Below are 23267 nucleotides of genomic sequence, written 5' to 3' on the forward strand. Positions count from 1 at the left end.
AAGTCACAAAGTTTAAAGATAAGTTTCATACGTTCATCATCACATGGAACTGTGTCATTGTAGCTGTGTACTTGTTGTGCCCAATGTATGCTGGTTGCATGTAACTTTGTGGGTCATTGTTTTTTTTTCGCAGACAATTTGGATAACTCATTTGTGACCACTGGGTTGGAGCAGTTACCGTTAAGTGTCTTGCCGAAAGATACATACGCCCACAATGGTAACATCCCCACCCACGAAGATATATATAATGTCAAAACGTGCCCATTACAAAGAAAACTAAACACGTGCCCATTGCTAAGATTGCAAATGACGTCATTATATAAAAAATCCCCCAAGTCGAAAATGTTGTCGCGAAGCGTCGCTCGTAATTTACGAAAAATGTCAAATTTTCCTCAAAAATCGTTAAAAGTTGAGCACGACGTTGCGAATAAAGAATTCTTCGTTAAAATACCCGGTGAGTCTTTAAACATCTCTTTCCATATAAAACCTATTAAACCATTTCCTGGCCATATGTTGCGGCTTCATTGCAGCATATGTAACTTGTGGGAAAAGGATTAATATTTTGGTTTGTAAAGTTAGTGCGTGGTTGGTTGTGCGTTAAAATGTGAGCATGTTATAATCTTAATATTAGTTTTATTATTGTCAGCTTACTAGGTGGTTTATTTATCTTTTGTATTAATGTATTTAAATGGAGACATAAAGAGTATTAGTTATGAATAAACCTACTATAGCAGCATCTGTAGGGCCTAAGATTTCTAAATACTATGGAATTTTTGTCTAGAAAATGAAAAAGAATGATTTTTGGTTATTTATTTTTTTGGTCTTCGCTAAAAATTGTGGGTTTAGCTGCCTTGATTTTATTTGACTCTTTCAAGCAGTTTCAATTAATCTTTATCTTCGCTATCGTATTGAAGTAAAAAATAAAATTTAAATAATCTGAACGACTCTCATCTTGTATGAAAACGTAGAGTATTTCCAACATTTCGTCCTAAATCGTTTTTTCCTACCAGATAAGCTGTTGAAAGAATATTTACATTATGCCTGGTAGAAGTGACATAATGTTTTAATTCAAACTCTAGGATGCAATGAAAGAGCTTACCTGAGTTACCAAGAAATTGGAAAGGGGTCTGTAGACCTTGAACACACGGTGGTGCCAGAGAGTTTCAGGGGTCGAGGCATTGGGCAGATACTTGCTAAAGTAGGTGGTGTTGTAGTTGTCAAATAAATGATTGTAACTTATTTATCCTCCCATGGCGGGGCAACGACAGTCGTTATAACACGGGTGTTCTGTTTCATACACCTCGTTTCTGTTACGAGTTATCACGTATGTAACTTTGTGGTTGATAAAGTCTATTTCAAAATTTAAATAAATTTCTATTTTATTTTTAGACAGCCTTAGACGATATGGTTGCGAAAGGAATGAAAATGAAATTGACGTGCTGGTATCTACAAAAATATGTGAAAGAAAACCCTTCCGATGATTATAAACATCTTGTTATTTAATATTTGTGTAAACTTTACCTGGTGTAGCTTTGTTAGATATTTAGTAAATTTTAGGTATAGAAAATAAATTGTTGCATTCATAACATACGTTTGTGCTTTATGGTTGTAGGCTAGATTTTTTGCTGTTGCAGTTTTGTATCTTTGCTTACTTATATCGTTTCTTTGGTGTTCAATTCCCTACTTTGGCCTCGAACGTGTAACTGCAAACTAATGCACCAATTATATATCAAACCATCTCCCATTATTTTCCATACTTTGTGCCCTACTATTATTTAAACGCCAGCAACAAAGTTTTGATTTATTTTTAACATTCATTGTTCTACAGTTTTCCATTTAAATAAGTTTTACAATGTTCTAGGATTATTCTGCAAGGAAGGAGTTTATTTAAAAAAATATTCAACTTATTTAAAACAACATAATTAATTGGGTTTATGTTTATTACAGGGGTTCCAGATGTTTCACCAAGCTTAAATTTCAATGTTTCATAATTGTGTTTTGTTTAATCATAATACTGTATTATGCTAATTCTGCTTCTAACTGTGAAAAATTGTAATTTATTTTGCAGGTTTTGTAGCTAAGTTTTCCACAATGCCAGATACTGTTATACCAGCTGACTTAAATGAAATCAAATCCAACTTTGATGATTTAGACTCCAAAGATTGGGCTCTACACATCAACATGGGGTGGGTTTGCATCTCAAAACCAAGCGCAAAGTTTGAAGATCCAGACATAAAAATAATCATCAAACAAGGGGACGACTACAGGATTATAGTGGGCGGGGTTTTCATTGATAAGAAACTACCGGCAATACAGGAAGATAAACTTATTGACGTGCTGAAGCTTGCCGAAGGTTATTACGAGATGTTATGCCCGGGATATAATGATGTTGGGAGTAGAGATGACTTCGTCGTTTACCATCGTAGATATTCGTTCGATGTTTTCAGCGAAAAAGTATCAGGGCTGAATATGAGACTTTGTATCGCTCTCCTGTTTGTTCTGGGTGGCAGGGGGAAGATGGCACGCCGTGTACGTCTTGTGCCGCGTTGTATAAAGATGGCGAATCTAAAGTTAAACCGGATGACCCCGTGTTAACTGCCGAGCATCTTACCCAACTCATCAACGCAAACACTCCCCCTGACCTCAGTAGATTGGTTAAAGGGGGACAAATTATTTTGAAAAACAACAATTTCAACTTTAATGTGATGTTTTAATGGCATTGTTACATAACAATGCATTTTATGATTAAAGAATCATGTTTATTACAAGATTCTTGGCAATTGTTCATTTTGTATTATGTTTCCACATTTTTTATTTGAAAAATGTTTTTACCCGCACACTTTTGATGACTGTTGTTTTGCTGCTAATTCCCTTCTCTTCTTGTTTTATTTAGTTTCCTAATTCATGTTATCTTTTAAGATTTAATATTAATTTAAAGATGAAACGTAGAAACACATCCAAACCGGATGAAACAAAAGTAACAACGGGAAAAACAAATGTCGCAAATTCCAAATCAAAACAAAGAAAAGAAAAAAAAGCTCACGGCCTCGCAACCAAGAACCAGGTACCATGGCTGGTCTATTTCGCACAGCAATGATTAAAACATTTTGGTATAAACTCATAAATTTCCACAATATTTTATAACTCTTTATGAGCATAAAATAATATTATTCAACTCTACAACTTTTACAATAACAGTTAAAAGGCGTTATAAACCCCTTCAGTAGACGATCCAACCAAACTTTGTGTTTCAGGTTTCGTAAGCAATGTATTAAAATCCATAAACATCAATTTAACAAAATCCCGTAATTTTGTGGTTATGGAATATGAGACACTTATATCAACATATCATGTACTATTACACAACTGTTAGAATAACATGAACTTTAACATTCCAGTTATACAGTGGTGTCAGAAACAAGATAATTCTCATTGTTGGACTTTACATTTTGGCTGGAGCTGGTTTTCTGTATTGGCATGGGATGGGAAAATCACCCGAGGTAAAATACATTGTAAGCATGGGAACCTACCATGCACTGATATATGTTATGATAACCTCATGCGGAAAAGCATCCGAAATGATATTTATGTACAAGGGAAACACAGTAGCACGTGGTGTGTTTAAACAAAACATTGGTGATAATGAACAAGTCTTAATATGAGTATGATACCCTGGTTTTCCAGAAGATAGGACCTTAAGTTTATAAGTTGTAGCTTTAAGCCATAAGGCTTATATTGTTGGACGATTCTCGTTGCAACATAACCAAATACACCAAGTGCTACTAAACATACAGCAAATAAAATCAAGTCCAACTAACGGTTTACCAAAGATTTCACCAACAACCAGCAACATCATAAGACTTTTATTGAAATCTAAATAATAAGTTAAATGCATCCCATATGGTGAGTGGTAACTTCCTGGATTTGTTTCCTTGATTTCTTCTCAATTTACACAAGCATGATTTGGATGGATATTCCTAGGTTAACGCATGTTGACTGTTGCAGTAATTTATCAGACATTTAAATATAAACTTTTTATTCGGAAATTTTTTAAAAATGTCTAAAATAACAAAACACTAAAACTTGGATTTTTGAAAGATTTTGTTAAAATAACGTTGTACGTTTTGTTTTACAGAAAACTAATATTAATCTAACAGAATGTTCCCTAAACATAAGTTTCAGTGCTTTTGTGTATAACAAAAAAAATTAAATTATAATAAAAAAAAAAAATTAAACTAAATAATATTCAATTACTCATTTAAAGATGTTGCTACGAAACATAACGTGATCCGATTTCACGACTGAGTTACATGACTTATGTTATTTATGGGGTTCATACACAACGTGTTTACGAGTGACATTTAGTCAATGTTTGCTGTTTATTCTTCAACATTCTATTGAACTAATAAATGATGAATGAAAGTAACTTATCTTTGCATAACGGGGCAACTACAGTCGTTATAACATGGGTGTTCTGTTTCATACACGTCAAAACTTCGTGTATGATAAGTAACCACTGGGTTTTGATAAATTACTGTTATGTGTCTTGTCCAAGGACACACAAAATAAATGGTAGCAGCGTCGAGCCTTGAACCTGAAACCTCAATAACGTAAACACAATTGTTCCTCAATTGTAACAAATGATGAACAATACCCATTATAGTTACCTCCAGAAGTTGAGGAAGAAATCCTTGGTTCGCTTCCACAGGACATGAAGGATATGGACCTGCCAAATGTCGGACCTTTCCGCAAAAAAGCTTCAAATACTTTGTTGCCCGATAATAAGGTATTATGATGTCATAGTCTTATGGAGGTGTATTGTGATATGTTCTATGAAACTGGCCTTTGTCCAGCGTTTATATTATTGGACAATTCTCGTTGCATCATAACAGAATACACCAAGTGCTACTAAATATGAAGCAAACAAAATTCAAGTCCAACTAGTGCTGTACCAAAGACTAAAATATATTTGTGATTGCAAATTATTTCACCATTATAAGAATTTTATTTAAATAAGAGACTGATAATGCTTGTTTCCGGCGGAATATATCTTTGGTACACCATTGGTTGGTACTTTGTTTGCTTTCTATTTATTAACACTTGGTGTACAGTGTGTAGTTTATGTATTTATCCGACTGTGTGGTTGTATTGTATTTTATAACATAATTATAAAATTATATTAATTAACTTGATTTTAGGAAAACAGGAATATAAATAATTCAGCAAATTCTTTGTTAATGTTAATTCTTCATTTGAACAAAGTTTACTTTTTATTTGAACAAATTCGAACTTAATTAATTAGAAATAGTTGTAGTTTCTGCAACAGTTACGTTGTGTATTCGCCCTAGGCAACAAACACTTGATAACCAACTTCTGTTTTGTAACAAACATATAATTGTGGTTGCACGAGAATACAACCAATGTTGAATACTTTGCATGGCTACTGCAGTTCTAGGTGGAATATATTCCAAGAACTAATATTCTGCTAAATAATGACAAATTTATTGAAACCAACATTTTGTCAGCCATAAAACATGACTTTTTCCAAGGTTAATATTGGTTTTAATAAAATCTTTGTTGATTTTTGTGTCAGAAGATCAGTTCTTAGGAAATAGTTATATTTCTTTAGTTGATATCAGGAACACATTATCAAGTAAAAATTGTTTCTTTTTTCTCCCCTTTTTTACCAGTAAATCATGTTTACTAAAGGCAACTTTTGTATAAAAAGAACTTTGAAAATATTAAATATTAAAAGCATGAATATTTTCAAATATAATCTGTGCGATTCTAAGTTCAACAAAACTTTATTGTTTACCTGCATTAAATATTAAACCTTGAACAAGCTTGCCGTTGCACAAACAACACAGACATGCAAATTTTGGATCGTTTCGTGTTATCCAGTGTTTATAAACATTATGTTCTTGTACAGAAGGTTTATAAACGCCAGAATAAATAAGGGAGATACATGTCGCCACCATTTATAGACGCTTTTTAATTAAAAGAAAAACATTTTTTAACTTTTAGGAAATACTTTTTGTTTAAAACCATATTTTGTTTTATTTTTTAATGAAGCCACCCACTAACCCCCTGGTTGGCCTACTAATGTTAAAGTTGTTGCCACACCAACCACACAAACCTTTGGTGACATGTCGTATTTAGTTTACTCACTTCAGGATAATAATTGCAAATGCTTTTTTCATCACTTGTTAGAATGCTTTTTCTGGTTAGTTTCTGGCTCTACATTATTTTACTTGACATTTTGATTAATAAAAACTGAATTTGTATTTTAAGGTGAAACAAACAGAATCAAGCAAGGGTAAGAAATCAAACAAAACAGGGAACCACGCACCAGTTGTACCAGGTATTTGTTTATTTTTATGTTTTTTAAATGTATGGCTGGCAATGTGACCCATTAGTGACCACTGGGTTGAAATATATCATTATCAATAACAAAAGATAGTTTGATCACAAACACAATGTAATAAACATCACCCAACATAGAAACAACATTAGAAGAAACAAAGTTTCCAAATTTTGAACAAAAAATTCAAAATGAGCTGAAAGTTAAAAACATTGGGGACAAAACATGGACAGAGGTGAAAATAAGGAAGAATGTGAACAACACCAATGTGAGGTGAGTGTTTTTGTTGTTGTTATTGTGTTAAGTCATATCACCCACAAAGTTTCGTTCATGGTAACTTGTCAGGGGGCTTGAGGTGTATAAAACAAATCACCTGTGTTATCACACAAAAAAGTTTGATTTTTCGGTTTGATTACAATAATAAATTGTTGTTGACAGAAATACATAAGTTAGCCTGTTTGCATAAAAGTCTCATTCAGCCATTCCCTCACTACAAGTTTTAAATATGTTTTAATTGAAAAAATATCTTTTTTTAAACGTCACTGTTTTCTTCTGTTTTCCAATAATTTAAGTTTTGTTTTATTCCCACAGAATTTACACCATGGATGATTTTCTTTCATCACGTGAATGTGAAGGCCTCATGAAAGCTCATGATAATCATATGAAACAACATGATGATCAAGGTCCCATCATTTGCTTTAGTGACGAGACAACTATGGGAAAATATCTCGAACAAATTAAAGAAAAATGGACGAAAAGAATTTCAAGTCAAGATTGGACACAAGGTTCATGGAGATCTTATAAATATTGTGTCAGGAAAATAGAAATATTATAAATTTTACAATAGTAATTAAAATTTTATAAATATATCTTTTAAAACTGAAGCTGAAATTATTATAAATTATATTTCTATTAATAAAAACATAATCATCATTTTAAATTTAAAATATTGTAAATATTTTATGTTATGTAATACCTACATTGAATATGGTCCCATTTTATACAGGGACCAGATGTTTAAACGCTTCAGTGTCGGCGCAACTTAACGGTAAACTACGTTGGAGTCATAGCACCTCGTTCTACCCCGGGGAAAGCCCCTTCTCCACCACGTTTGAAACGAGGGTGGCTGAACAAACGGGGTTGAACGCAAACAATGGCGGCAAGTTTCAGGTGTTGTGAAAATTTAAAGTTGGTTGTATATTATCGCGTATATTGCTTTACAAGACTTATTTGGTGAATGCAATATACTTTGGCTCTGCTTGTTTGTATAGACACCTAACAGCAGGTAAAAGCTATTTTAGGTATAAAATTTGAGTGCTAAAACATGATGTCACCATGGTTTAAAAAGTTAGGTAACATCAATCTCCCATATTATTCACATCATGCAGTCTATACTCCCCATGCTAAACTCCAGTGTTTCCAGATAACTTGTTACCCAGAAGGTGTTGGTTACAAGCTACACACAGATTGTACGGAAGGCAACACTGATAAACGAGATCGATTTGCGACGATCCTTGTTTACCTTAATGATGTCATAGAGGGAGGACAAACACAATTCACAGGTGTGTATGACATCATACACAATAACGATCAAGTTTAAAACAACTTTATTTGAAATACATTCCATTCTACATGGGTGACGCAACGTAGCATGCTAGGGGACCTGGGATTTATGTCAGAGTTGGCCCATTACCCCAACACCCAGGGTTCCACTGCCTGGACCTCACCCGATGTTGAAGCCTGTCACTTCCCAGATGCTATATAGATATTTATATATATTTTTTAGGTATTTTTATTTAATTGTTTGGTTTCCAATTTAAGATTTCTATGCATGTTGTCAAGGTTTCTATGTTTCAGAACTCGGAGTCTCGATTACGCCAAAGAAGGGAAAGGCCCTCGTGTGGACAAACATGGATAGCGAAGGTCATTGTGATGTCACATCGTATCACCAAGCGAGCCCCGTTATTAAAGGGAGAAAATGTATTTTACAACGATGGTGGGTAGTATATGATGTCTATGTTGTACAACGATGGTGGGTAGTATATGATGTCTATGTTGTACCACGATGGTGGGTAGTATATGATGTCTATGTTGTACAACGATGGTGGGTAGTATATGATGTCTATGTTGTACCACGATGGTGGGTGTTTGTTTGCCGGCGTGACGAACAGAAAATACGTCATTACCCTGACACCCAGGTTGCTACAAGCTATTAGTGACCACTGGGTTGGAGTAATTGCCGTTAAGTAGCTTGCCCAAGGACACATACCACATACGCACACAATGGTAGCAGTGTAAAGCCCTAACTTGGTATTCTCTGGGCTAGACCAGACTTAATATTAAGCTGTATTAACACATGCCCAAGTTATGTTTATACAAGTTATATTGTTCCAGGAATCATTATTAGAACTTTCCCAAGTTAGGTATAACTGTGGAATAAAATGAAAAATACAAAAAACAATACCCACAAAGTTACATACATCACATGGTAACTTGTAAGCTGGCACAAGGTGTATGAAACAGAACACCCGTGTTATAACGACTGTCGTTTTCCGACCACGCGAGACTAAAGTTGTATCATTCAATACTACAACACCACGCATTACCTAGCATTCTATGATACTTTCACGCTCACGCATTATAATATTACCCACTTACCCAGGTATTATTATGAGAACTTCCCAGCCCTCGGCAAGCGATACCCTTCCCCCCCTCTCCCCGTGCGTTCACCCACAACCCCCCGGGTCGCATGTGATGAATTTACATCGGGTAGTTGTCGTTGGTACGATGAATGGAACTATGATCACCTCATTGATTATGACGCACGCTCGTTGTAACAAGTGTGTTTATGTAATTTAGCTTCTTATACATAAGTGTTGTGCAAATTGTAATGTTGTTATTTTATACCCATTTTTTGGACTTAAACATTTTTAAATTATTTTTAAACTATTGAGGAAAGTTGGACTTTTTTAAGATTTTTGTCACAATTTCTGGATTTGAATTGCCAAAGCTCAGTATATTTGTATATAACTCCACATTATGCTTTCTTCTGTGATTTCACCATTTTAAAATTTTCTTTATTTTATCCATATTTTTCCAACCGTTTTAACCATGAAGTCTGAACAAACGTTTTTTAAATAAATGTTGCAGTTAATGTTTTTAGAAATTATAAAGTTTGTAATTTATGAAGAACAACACTGTTCGTTTCCCACTGTTCCAATCTATCTTCAAACATGATGTTTATTCAAATTCTCCCAACTTGTCTTTGTTTGATCATAGTGTAAGATCGAGATTATTATTGTGCAATAAATATGAGCCGGTGAAATTGTTTGTTTGTGTTTATATGGCTTGTACATCAACTCGACTGTGGGCATGGGAGTGGCGAGCATGGATAAGTCACTCAAGCTCCCGCCAACATTATCATTGGCCACATGTAATTATGACGTCATACCAAGTGACGTCATTGTAGAAGATAGGCAGTAGAATGGTGACGTATCATCTAGATCTAAATAAGAAGTTAGTGGTAATTAACCAACTGTGTCCTACATCCTAGCTGCACATTCTGTTCTATATGAGGTCCTACAGTGAGGCAAGCCATGGGACCTGGGATTTAGACCAGAGTTGGCCCATTACCCCAACATTGTATATGCACATTCTATTCTATATGAGTGAGGTCCTACAGTGAGGCATGCCATGGGACCTGGGATTTAGACCAGAGTTGGCCCATTACCCCAACATTGTATATGCACATTCTGTTCTATATGAGTGAGGTCCTACAGTGAGGCATGCCATGGGACCTGGGATTTAGACCAGAGTTGGCCCATTACCCCAACATTGTATATGCACATTCTGTTCTATATGAGTGAGGTCCTACAGTGAGGCATGCCATGGGACCTGGGATTTAGACCAGAGTTGGCCCATTACCCCAACATTGTATATGCACATTCTATTCTATATGGGTGAGGTCCTACAGTGAGGCAAGCCATGGGACCTGTGATTTAGACCAGAGTTGGTCCATCATCATGACCCCACTAAACAGGATATATGGAGGTTAAGGAAAAAGATATCTACCCTCAGTGGAAATCAATGATGTATTTTATCATAAAACATAAACGTATTTATCTCTACGAATGCGAAAGCGGTCAAATCAAATTAAATAATACAGTAGGTGGGGAAAGATAGGACACCGTTTCATTCTATTTTCCCTTTCCACTTGGTTGTAAACAAAGTACATTCAAAGAATTATAAACCGTATCCTCACGACTCCCATGGACCGTTAGACACGATCAGGATATTTGAATATTATGTGCTAAAGGCGTCCCATCTCCCCCCACAGTACTCCATATACAACGAAGAAAAGGAAATTAACAAAAAAACATCAGCGTTAAAACACGCTGCGGGTAAAATTACTTCAGGAAAATTTGAGATAAAAGCGTGGCCGCTAAACCAAATTATAATTTAAATATTTCTTTCATGTTTTGATTATTCCACGAATCGAACGCTTCGCTGGGTTTATGATTCATGACGTCGTATTCTAGAATTACAAACCTAGCTGAACGCGATTTTCGTGCAATCGATTCACGGAACAAACGAACAAAATGTCCCCGAATTCCCGCCAATTATTAGACGCAGGTTTATTCCTGTGCGAAATGCGCAGCAAACAACGTGTTGCAGTCAGGGCTATTTCAGTACAGCAGGTGTAGTGGTAAACATGGTTTGTGTTAGACGTATTGACAACCTGTCAAAGCCACGGCACTAACGATGTTTATGCAATGCTAGTTAAATATGAAATATGTAGAAAGCATTTCTCTCCTAGTATTGATTGGTTTAAACGTGACGCCCGCTGTATATTATTTACCAATACATATATAGGCTATTGCTGCCAGGAATTTAAGTCCAATTGAGGTCTTCCAGCAATTATAATTGTGTTTCAAGAACCGACGTTCCGACGTTCTATTCAGGGTATGTTATAAGTGTGAGGGGAACTTTATTTTTTTAAGTTTTACTTTTGTTTAATTTTTAGGTTCTTGTTTATAGTTAGTTGTTTGATATTCTTGTTACAACGACTGCGTATCTTCGTTGTTGTATGTCGTATCCTCAATTAACGAGTTATACCAACTGTTCTTGACGAACCACGTTGGGATAAATAAGTTACGTTCATTCATTTATGATCTTCGTTATCGTAATACCGTGGGGTAAGATGGGATAACATTCCATATTTCCTAATCATGTTTTTGAATAATTAACAAGATTTTCGTTTATTACCAAATTGGATGAGAAAAGTGAATTAAGGCATGGCCCATATTACCCCAACCCACCATATATTAGTTTGTATTGTAATGTAACTTTCCCAACATCATAACTTCATATCCATTATCCGTTGAACTTAACAAACAACTCCCAATGTTCAAGTAATCAGTTTTTAATGAGACTTGCGTTGTCTTCCGCGATTCTTGGTGTGTAACTTGAACCACAGACGAGACGTATTTACGTCAGACGCGCCGGGTTCAACTAAAGGTCGCCCATTCATATATCTAATGTTTCTCGTCTTCATATTCTTCCTCGGTGTTTTTGATTTGTTGTTAAAGTTGACATGTATGGCTGACGAGACAGTAGCTGTATCTTGTTCGCTGTGGATGAGTTTAACTTGTTTAACCCCCTGTGTTATATCTATACCGTCTGTTGTGTTTTCTTTCGTACTTTGTCGTTTTGAAGGTCATCGTCACGAGACCCCATCAGGTATTAAGCGAGGTTTACCAATATAATTGTGGGCGATTTTATACGGATTCGAATATTTGTTTACAGCAGTAGGGTTAGTATATGTCAAACTAAAAACTAGGTGTCGTAATATTGTAAAGGCCATGTGTTTATACAACGATACTGTATATCGTTAAGGTCATTTTCTAACTATTTGTCGTAATATCATAGTCAAGTCCTATACCGCGGAACTTTCAGGAATTAACAATAATTTATGAAACGCATATGGTGTAAATAGGTTATAAAGTTTATAATTGTTTTGTCGCAAAAAGATCCAAAGTTTTGAATGTGCAGATGTGGCGATGAAGAAATAGTTGTAAATTATTTTATGTTGAAATGTTTAGTTTTGGAGGAAAGCTGGTTTAATATATATTTGTTGGGAAACTTAATAACTTTTTTTTTTATTTCTTCCAATACAACATTAAAGATCAACTTATTTAAAAACGAAGACAGGGGGGGGGGGCAGCAAAACGTCAGTATTGTTAAAAACACGCTATGAATAAAAGGTGTGGGAGAGAGCGTCAGTAAAAACCGTTACTGTTTAACTTATTTTTAGTTCTAATTATTTCTAAAACAACACGACATTTCGGTTACTGCAAAAACATTTTTAAAAAATACTAAAACCCGTTTTACCCGATCCACTAGTCGCACCATCGTTGACGTAACTCGAGCGAGTAATTTTGTTTGGCAATTAACTTCGTTATTGAGTTACACATTGGCAGCCTATCAGTTCTTGTAGTGTATAAATTATGAAACATATGGGCGGTAACTTTGAACGGCGTTCGTTCCATCAAATAGCGATCCCTTCCTACTTTAATTAAAACTTTTTGCCAATCTTGAAAATTCCTACAACAAAGATATTCACGTCACGCTAAAACATATTTTCCAAAAGCATTTTTTTTATTTTAAAATTATAAAAAAGCAACGTAATATTTATTGAGTCGAATGTTTTGCCTGCTATATGCAGCGGGACAGGTTAGCTAGGAATGAATGAAATTTATTTCGTCTCTTCCGTCACAATAACGAATAACAAGACAATTTATAAAAGCGAAAAAATAGGCAGTAACGGTAAAACAACAGTTGTTGTAAAACGCTTTTTGATAAAAAAGAAAGAAATAATGTTTTGGATAAAAAGCGTGAAACCAAAGCTAGGATCAATATGTTTATAACTTAATGATATTCCCCCGCTTGTTAGCAGGTGGGGCTTTGGTTTCGATGAAGTCTAGTTAATGTAACCAGCAGATTGTTTCTTGGAAACAAAATTATTCAAACGTAGTTTTTGAAACAAGCATAATATATTTTAAAAAACTGAATCTCTGGTAGGAGAAGTTACCTTTGGATTTTGTATTTAACGTTTCTTATGGAGTGTTCGACTTTGTTTTATTTTTAGTAACTTGCCTAATATTAATAGTTGTTATATCAGAAGAACAGTTTATGGAGGATGCATTATACCTGGTAGCAACAGCAGTAAAACCATACAGCATAGGTTGGGGTAGACTGACCACCTTAAACTCTGCTTTCTAATCCCATTTAGTAAACACAAAATACTCAAGGAATTATAAACTATATTTTTACGACTCCCAAAGACCGTTGTTAACTGTTTAAACCACGATTAGGATATTTGGATATTATGTGCTAAAGGTGTCCCATCTTCCACTACCCTATAGTCCCACAATAAAGGCTTGTTACGATAAAATAAATATTGAACAGTATACTGGTATGTATAACAAACCGTATACCAGCACAGAATAACGTGTTAATTTTAAACCAATACGAAATCATTTTTTTGTTTCTCGATTTTTTTAATACCCCCTCCCCGCAAGGTTAACTTACGTTAAAAATAGATGGCCGCCCCTCGTGGAATGCGGGGACAATGACAAATAAAGGACGCTTAACATTTGTCTTTGCGGTTTGTGGTTGCCTAAGTAGATTAGGAAGACATGAAAACGTCAAAGCTGACACGGCGTCTCTGCAGGCCACGATTTGTAGCCTCGTGTCCAACCCGCTGGGTCGTCACCACCGCATTAAATATTAAACACGGCCGAACAAACTCTTACCACGAGGCGTGCTGTTGCCTTGAATTATTCAAACCCGAATAGTTTTTTTTATGAAACATTCACCGATAATGACGGATTATCCAGAATTTCGTCCAAAAATATCGGAAAACAAAAACTTTGTTTTCTACGCGCGTTGCTGATGTTTGATGGGTTTTGGAATCATCGAATAAACGTCTCATAAACTACATTTCAACAAACATAATATTAAATATTTTAGCGTTGGCAGCGTTTTTTCTATGACGTAACAATTCTTTATTTCTACACCGATTGTTTATCAATTTAATTTCACCTTTGTTCGAACGCGTTCTTTGTTACGTCACAACGACCATCGTTAATTTGTAACAATCAGATTAGTATCAGGAGATTTTCTTCCAACCCTGCCAGGAAAACACGGGAATCTAATTTCGATCAAGTGTTTCTGGTTTATTACATGGGGAACAAGCGAGTCTTTAACCGTACCCCCTACAGCGCACATAACAACCTTTTTCATGTCACCTCAAGCGTAAGTTATTGTTGTTGTTGTTCGACCACAACGACATTCTAATACCCAGCCACGCCTATTTTATCTTTGCTTCTTCCCATTATCCGTAATGTGGTATAAAGGCTGTCATTTTGCTGCTAATTTCTCTTTCTTAGTTGTAATTTGATTTTCGATTGTATATTCTACCTTTCACATGCAAACCTTGGGACTTATATACGTATTCTGAGTTGACCCCGCACCGTATTATTATAATATATATACGTTACTTTAATCTACAGCAAGCAGGGTGTAATTGTATCCCAGTGGCTTAACCACACAACCCTAAGTTGTGATGTACCGTCCGACGTGTAACACCAATATGTTAAAACCCACTATGCTTAAAGTGAAGGGGGGTGGAGGTAAAACTACCAATTTAAAATAACAACTTTCATTCTGCAGGGATTATCTAAGTTACCCGATTAAAGTCTTTTTGTTGCTGGCAGCTTCTACAGTTTTATAAATATAGAAGCGTTTAATTAGAATTGAAATTAAACTAATCTTATACACGAAATAGTAATTATTTGCAAAAGAGCATTCGTGACAGCACATCATTGAATAAAACATCTATCAGTTAAACGGCGCGATTTTTTAAACCGAACATAGAAAATTCACATTATAGTTTAATGTCACTTAACCTATGATGTGTCAAGCATATTTGTAAATTGTGCAACTGTTTTCTTTTTAAAACTGCAGAAAAAGAGAAATCAGACAACGAGTTTAATTATTCATCAATCTGATTATTTCATTTCACGATTTTCAATTCATTTGATTTAAAATAAATTCACTTTCTGACCCCAAAATTACTTTTGTTTGGATGAATATTTAAAATCGTACGCATTGCAACGTCATGTGTTGTTATTCACACGTCAGAAAGTAAAAAATTGTGATTGAAGAGAAGGGATTATTACGTCATGTATAACGCACGTGTTTTATATTCGCGGTTAGTTTTTTTATCCTGGCAAAACAAAATAAGTATTTATCGATTATAACAAGAAAAAATGCCAAGAATTCCATTTTGGTCGTGAATTAAATACCCTGGGTTCAATGCAAGGTAATTTATTAAAGTAAATAAGGGCTTGGTGTCTTATTTTATCTCTCTAGCTCCAAATACCGCAAGTGTGTTTGTTCGTCAAACACATAAATTATTTCTTTGTATTGTGACGTGTCAATAGAAGAGAATAAACACCTTTGTAGCAATTTGCAAAAAATATGATTTTTAGGTTTAAAATTATAAGCGCTTTTTAACAACTGTCATTCTGTCGCTTTTCCCCTTTGCTCATTAAGTTCCGTTTCATACACCCCGTGCCAGCTTACAGATTACCACGTTTTTAATTTGTGGGGATTGTTTTTTCTGTATGCCTGACAATCAGACGACCCATCAGTGACCATCACTGGTTTAAAGAAAATTATTTCGCCACAAATTCCGCTTTAATATCTATTGAAAATTAAGACGAAATTAAACGGGGTGATATGGCTTGTACTTCAACCTGGGATCAGCGGTTGTCTTTATCTCTTAATAAAATAATAAATCATCGTTTTTGGAAATCGAATGTTTATCGTTGCGGAGAAAGGCGTCGATTGTGTTTGAGAAACAGCAGTTCTAGATCAAACGTAACAAAGGACAATTGTTTGGCTACAGTAAATATTGGAATGTCGTTTGGGAAGAAACGACGATGAAATTTCCGGGGTGTTCGTTTGGTTGTTTTGGAGTCTAACCTGGCTTTGGTTGGACTTCAGCAATACCAAGTATTGTAACATAGCATGTGAGTTTACTGTGAAGTATTTTCGTTGTTTTACTAATATGATGTTGTCGTGGTCCAAAAGTGTGGAACAAAAACCAAATTTTTTTCAGTTGACGAAACCTGTTTGTTACCGTTTTAAATATTGTATGCGTAAATTAACAAGTTATAACTATAGTAGGGCGGGGTGAGATAGCCTATGTTTCCCACAGTAAAACTATATATATGTTACGAATGCATGTGCGATTTATCATTGTCTTGATAAAGGTTAGCCTATATAGTATTGTTATTGTGACGTCATAGAGGATCGGTGTTTGCGCCTTTTTCAGCGAGGAAGCTTCCTTTTGCTTGGTTGCCTCATTCGTCTAATTTCGCTCGAACGCAATCGTGGGTCGCAACGATAAGAGGTGTGTAGGTTAATGTAGCCACGGTGTTTGGAGAGGGGGTGTAATTGATATATTTTGCTGCTTTCAAAAGGCTAAGTTTGGAAAATATCAAGTTTAAAATTCATTGCCAATTTGTAATGGTTGGTAAACTACTGGATTAAGCGTTGTCCTTATGAGAGGCAGAGACACTTTTAATGGAATATAAAGAAAAAGTGGCGTCGTTATGCAACGTTTTGTTCAACAGCAATATTACCATACTGGGCAATGCAAGGTTAAGGAAGTTGTTGTAAGATTGTTTGAGCAGATACGAAATATATCTTGCGTTTCATCTTCAAGGTAGAAGGAAAGATTTCAGCGAAAAGTTTTTGGCTTTATTTGACTTTTTCTCAAGTAGTCTTTACTTGTACCTTTATCTAACAACAGTGTTTTGCTGCTAGTTTCCTTCTATTCGTTGTTTTAATTAATTTGTTTGTATTGGATGAGGTAGATAAGCTTATGTTATATTACTTTTAACTGTTTATGATATTTGATTTAGGTCTCACAATTCTAGGTTTGTGGTTTCGTTTTAGTTTCATGATGACGTCACCAACTATGACGTCAAACATCACTGGATGTAATGTGACGTCAACATATTCACCGGAATTCATTATTGACAACCAATACGATTGTGACGCAATGTTTGAGGTGATTGTGACGTATTTTTTTAAACTTTTATTGTTTTTGAAAGTTTAAATTATCTACAAATATTGTTTATTAGGCTGGGTATATACACAACCAATTGTTAATATAACGTATGGGAGTTGTGGCTTTTCAATTCGTGCATGTCTAATTACTTGTTTATTATTGCCATAACCTCACTGCTAATCTAATGTCCCGTTTAAACCCAAGGGATTTGGGCGACTTTATTTAAGCCTTCGGTAATAACCGCGACATTTTGCAATCATGAGGAATCTTCTTGTATGAGTAGACTCTCTTTAAATATGAACACCGCAAATAAATTCTGCAGATCAAACGTTAATTCGCTCCATCTTGTTCGCTAATGCTGCATCGGATGTTCTTATAGATTTAAAACTCAGCAAAGAATTCGTTAAAATGTCATTTTGTAGATTCCGAAAAGCAGGCCAGCCCAATTCGATGCTGCAGTCATCAAATATTGATGCGGAGAAAGTCAGCCGTTTTGCAAACCTTCGCAAATTTGACCGGCATAGGTGCTCGCTAAAAAGCGGGTGGTTGAGGCTTTAAATGTTTCGCTATCTTACCCGCCATCGACCCGCACATTGTAGATATGCAGGCGGTCTCACCCACATATTCCTATCTTATGCCTGTGGTTAATTCAATTGTGGTCATTGTGAAACAGCTTCGCCAAAAATAATGAATGTACTCGTGAGCCGCAGAGATTGCCTGCACTTTCAAACACTTTACGGATGTATTACGTATAATTTTAAACACTTCTTAAATATTAATATAACCTAACTGTACTTAGCACTTCAATAATGATAATCAAGGTTATCAAACAAGGAATAAAGTGGAACTTACATCAACAGTCGTTAAAACACTCCATAAATAAAATATATCTGAATAACTGATTTAAAGCGTGGCCGCTAAACCCAACATACAGTAAATGAATGAGTAACAACGGTTTAAATTCGTTTAAATTAATGCACCAAACTATGCAATTTGCACACGGCACCATTATAATAGTGACGTCACCAGTTGGATGCCCGTCATCTTTCCAAGCATCGAGTTACACATCTCGTATCGATCGGCTCCATCAATATTTCAACATAACTATTAATATCAATACCCCGCGCGCGGTGTGTATGAAATGTGCCATGAAAAACGTAACCTTACAAAACACAACGGTTGTTAATGGAAGACACTAATGTTGGGTGTTTTGTGTATTGCAATGATAAACTAGGAGATCCTAATGTATACAGCAGATGTTTCGGACAGTAACTTGGTGGATAGTAACCTCTTTTACACTGATGATGGACCAAGTTACTGTCTGGATACTAAACTCCTGATCAGCAGATGTTTCGAACAGTAACTTGGTGGATAGTAACCTCTTTTACACTGATGATGGACCAAGTTACTGTCTGGATACTAAACTCATGATCAGCAGATGTTTCGGACAGTAACTTGGTGGATAGTAACCTCTTTTACACTGATGATGGACCAAGTTACTGTCTGGATACTAAACTCATGATCAGCAGATGTTTCGGACAGTAACTTGGTGGATAGTAACCTCTTTTACACTGATGATGGACCAAGTTACTGTCTGGATACTAAACTCATGATCAGCAGATGTTTCGGACAGTAACTTGGTGGATAGTAACCTCTTTTACACTGATGATGGACCAAGTTACTGTCTGGATACTAAACTCATGATCAGCGGATGTTTCGGACAGTAACTTGGTGGATAGTAACCTCTTTTACACTGATGATGGACCAAGTTACTGTCTGGATACTAAACTTATGATCAGCGGATGTTTCGGACAGTAACTTGGTGGATAGTAACCTCTTCTACACTGATGATGGACCAAGTTACTGTCTGGATACTAAACTTATGATCAGCGGATGTTTCGGACAGTAACTTGGTGGATAGTAACCTCTTTTACACTGATGATGGACCAAGTTACTGTCTGGATACTAAACTCATGATCAGCAGATGTTTCGGACAGTAACTTGGTGGATAGTAACCTCTTTTACACTGATGATGGACCAAGTTACTGTCTGGATACTAAACTCATGATCAGCAGATGTTTCGGACAGTAACTTGGTGGATAGTAACCTCTTCTACACTGATGATGGACCAAGTTACTGTCTGGATACTAAACTTATGATCAGCGGATGTTTCGGACAGTAACTTGGTGGATAGTAACCTCTTTTACACTGATGATGGACCAAGTTACTGTCTGGATACTAAACTCATGATCAGCAGATGTTTCGGACAGTAACTTGGTGGATAGTAACCTCTTTTACACTGATGATTACTATAGATACTAAAACTACAATTATAATTTTCACTGTATTAACTTTTTATACAAACTACTTCTTTTAGAATGGAAAATTATTGGATTTATTATGTTTTCAGAGCTTCTTATCCAGCCAGAGGTTGGTTTTCGATTCATACCACCTGACCCGTATTTGGGTCACGTGGGTTATCTTCTTCATCTCATTGGCTGGGAATCTAACCGTGCTCGTCAGCGTCACCGTGATGAGGAAAACACAGTCGTACAGTCATTGTCAGTTGATTATGACGCATCTGTCTCTGGCTAACCTTGCGTTTACTTTGTTTATATTACCTATGGGTAAGTCTGGGTGTTTGGGTGAATGCAACTTATTCATCCTTGCATGGCGGGGTAACGACAGTCATTATAACATTTTGGTTGTGTTTTATACACCTCGTGCCCGCTTACGAGTTACCACGCATGTAACTTTGCGGGTTTTATTTATTCTGTATGACTGATAATTTGGACAACCCATTAGTGACCACTGGGTTGGAGAAATTGTCGTTAAGTGTCTTGCTCAGGAACACAAACGCCCACAATGATGGCAGCGTCCAACCTGATAGCATTATACTTCGTATTCCCAATTTCAAATGTCCTATTGTTCCTTTGTTTGCAAATAATAACATAACACAGGATATTGTGGCAAGAGTAACATCCATTTATGATGTCATAATCGATATTATGATGGCTTACAAATTCGTTTATTTATGACATAACAGTGATGTTTGTTATCGTATGTTCAAACAAGAGAGCACTAAACAAAATCATTGATTTTAAAAAAATTTACGATAAATTATTTAAAAGTCAATAACCGCTTTCTGTAATTTTAATCCAGTTTAAATTGCGCGACAGAAGAGATGTTTTAATATAAAAGTAAACATAGCTGGGTGGGGAAGACGGGCCACCTTTAGAACATAATATCCAAACATCCTGATCGTGTTTTAAACAATTAACAACGGTCGATGGAAGTCGTAAAGATATGATTTTATAATTATTTGAATGTTCTTTATTTACTACCAAATGGGGCGAGAAAATAGAATGAAAAGGTGTCCCATCTTGCCCCAACTTGCTAAATATAAATTTTATTTGATGGCCATAACCATCTTACCCCACAGTTCTTTATACCACTAGGATATATTATTCACTTTCAGATGCAATTTGGAATTACACGCTTGAGTGGTTAGCAGGTGACGTCATGTGTCGTGTCATGAACTCACTCAAGCAATTCGCGATGTATATTTCGTCGGCTATGATTATGGTGGGTGTGGTCCATGTATACACTGTGTATGTCTGGTGTATAGGGAGACACCCATGTTATAACTTGACAGTGAGCATGAGGTGTATGAATACACCATGTGTGTCTGGTGTATAAGAAGACACTCATGTTATAACTCGACAGTGAGCATGAGGTATACCAACCAATACACTTTACAGGTAATGGGGGTAGACAGGGTCACCGGGTTATTACGCCCAGTATCAGCGAACCAACAGCGACGACGAATCGTTAAGTTTCTCACAGTAGCTTGGGTGTTCAGTTTCATCAATTCCATTCCCCCGGTAAGTACGGAATTGTTGGTGAGTAATATAGAACCACCGTGTAAAACCTCACTATTTGTTACTTTATGGGTAGTGCCGCCACTTTGTACCAAGGAAGTATTTTTGTTTCAGTCGGTGATGTTCTCTGCTGGCCCCTACTGGCCAATGCGTTGCGAATGTCCCAACCACTATGTGGTGCAATGCGTCGACTTTCATTTGATAAAGAAAGGGCGTGAAATCTTCTACATTTACTCGATGTTCATTTCCTTCTTCATTCCATTGTATTGCATCATCATATGTTACCTCATAATCGCATTCTCAATAGCGAAGATGGCGAAGAGGGCAAAAGGTTGGAGGTTTTACATTTTTTTAAATAATCTGCAAATTTATTAGGAAGATTATTTTATTTCTCTTACAATCCTGTTTGGAAAAGTTGCCACAGTTGGATAAATGCCGGCCACACATATGGTGATGGTAACCCTTTTGTTAAAACATTATGTAACTCTTATTAAAACAGTTGTTATTAACTGTGACAGGCAACGATATTGATTGGCGACAAGGGAGATTAGCCTCAAGTTACATACGTGGTAACTTGTAAGCGAGCACGAGGTGTATGAAACAGAACACCTGTGTTATAACGACAGTCGTTGCTCTGTCCAGCATTAGGTAAACCACAAAGCAGTCCACACGCAATTATTGATACAAACAAACCAACCATATTCAGCAACCGAACTCCAATCTTCTGGCTTCCGTCCTCCTTCGAGTCGTAAAAGTTTGGCGCGCCGAAGTTTACAGCGAGCTAAGAAGATCTCTCAACTGGTGACCGGGCTCATCACCATCACATTCGTTATTTGTTGGGGACCTTACTATGTTGTTGGGTTGATGCATTGGTTTAATGAACAACGTATTGAACGTTTGGTGAGTTTGTTGTGGTAGGATAATGACTTTATCCTAACATCCTCACACGGCAGGCAACGACAGTCGCTATAACACGGGTGTTCTGTTTCACACACCTCATTCGCTTACGCGTTACCACGCATGTAACTTCGCGAGTAAAGCATGGCTGACAGTCTCATCCATTAGTGACCACTGGGTTGGAGTAATTGCCCTTAGGTGTCTTGTCCAGGGTCACACAAACAATAGTAGCGTCAAGCTGCAAATCCAACATCCTTTGGTTACGAGACAAGCACCATACCCAATGCGCCACAGCGTGGTTTAATCTGTTGTTTAAAAATTAAGCAAATCTGTTTCATAAAAAGTTGAATAATGTTTCCATGTTTGTTGTTGCAGCCTGAGGGGATAATGTTAATGTCATTGTATTTGAACCCGTGTCTCCACCCCTTCATCACTGTTTGTTTGATGAAGGAGATCCGAGAAAATATTTGTCGGAAACCGAACTGTAGCCTTGCTACTCCAAGGTAAATCGACGTCACAGTTGGCATTGTTCGATGTCCATTGTTGGAAATGTGACGTCATATTGGGCTGTGTTCGATTTGAATGTTTATGTGACATCACAATGAGTTTTGTTTCATTTACATGCATGTGACATCATTGTGGACGTATTGTGATGTCATGTGAATAAGTATGACATCACAGAGGTGGTGTTTTAGATTTCTATTGAATGAGACGGACCGCACCCAGCTCAGCACCGCCACCAAGCGGGAGAAACGCAACCGAATCATCGTCAGCAAATTCAAGAAAGATTCCAATAAAGTCACACTGATTGATGAGCAGCCAAGAGATGTGTAAGCGACCAACTCACAGACCATAAGACCTTGTGTACAAACAGTATTACGTCACCGTGACGTAAGGAGTCTGTGCGCTTCTCAGTCGTGTATAATTTTATTGTTACGTCATGTGTGATCTGTGTCGTCATAAAGAAATAAAATGTTTGAATGCA

At 36.2% G+C, this 23267-nt stretch overlaps 3 protein-coding genes across 3 annotated transcripts; all 3 read left to right on the forward strand.

Annotated features, from left to right (window-relative positions):
• The first annotated feature begins 210 nt into the window (after positions 1-210).
• LOC113475208 (protein NATD1-like) lies at positions 211-2056 on the forward strand. Its single transcript, XM_026839131.1, has 3 exons — positions 211-454; positions 1080-1198; positions 1390-2056. The coding sequence occupies exons 1-3, from the start codon at positions 307-309 to the stop codon at positions 1501-1503; spliced, it is 381 nt and encodes a 126-aa protein (XP_026694932.1). The 5' UTR covers positions 211-306; the 3' UTR covers positions 1504-2056.
• Positions 2057-2911: 855 nt separating this feature from the next.
• LOC100175515 lies at positions 2912-9689 on the forward strand. The gene is made up of 10 exons (XM_026839129.1): positions 2912-3064; positions 3399-3500; positions 4664-4786; positions 6292-6361; positions 6502-6634; positions 6953-7146; positions 7368-7531; positions 7785-7923; positions 8219-8357; positions 9024-9689. Exons 1-10 carry the CDS (start codon positions 2939-2941, stop codon positions 9196-9198), a joined length of 1365 nt encoding a protein of 454 aa, XP_026694930.1. The 5' UTR covers positions 2912-2938; the 3' UTR covers positions 9199-9689.
• Positions 9690-17343: 7654 nt separating this feature from the next.
• ci-gnrhr4 (gonadotropin-releasing hormone receptor) lies at positions 17344-23267 on the forward strand. Its single transcript, NM_001171880.1, is given in 8 exon segments — positions 17344-17504; positions 19915-20131; positions 20983-21089; positions 21266-21388; positions 21500-21716; positions 22092-22285; positions 22658-22785; positions 22978-23267. Coding segments are annotated over 8 exon segments (1236 nt in total). The 5' UTR covers positions 17344-17393; the 3' UTR covers positions 23117-23267.

Source organism: Ciona intestinalis, unplaced genomic scaffold (genome assembly GCF_000224145.3).
Source record: "Ciona intestinalis unplaced genomic scaffold, KH HT000157.2, whole genome shotgun sequence".
NCBI classification, from domain to species: Eukaryota; Metazoa; Chordata; class Ascidiacea; order Phlebobranchia; family Cionidae; genus Ciona; species Ciona intestinalis.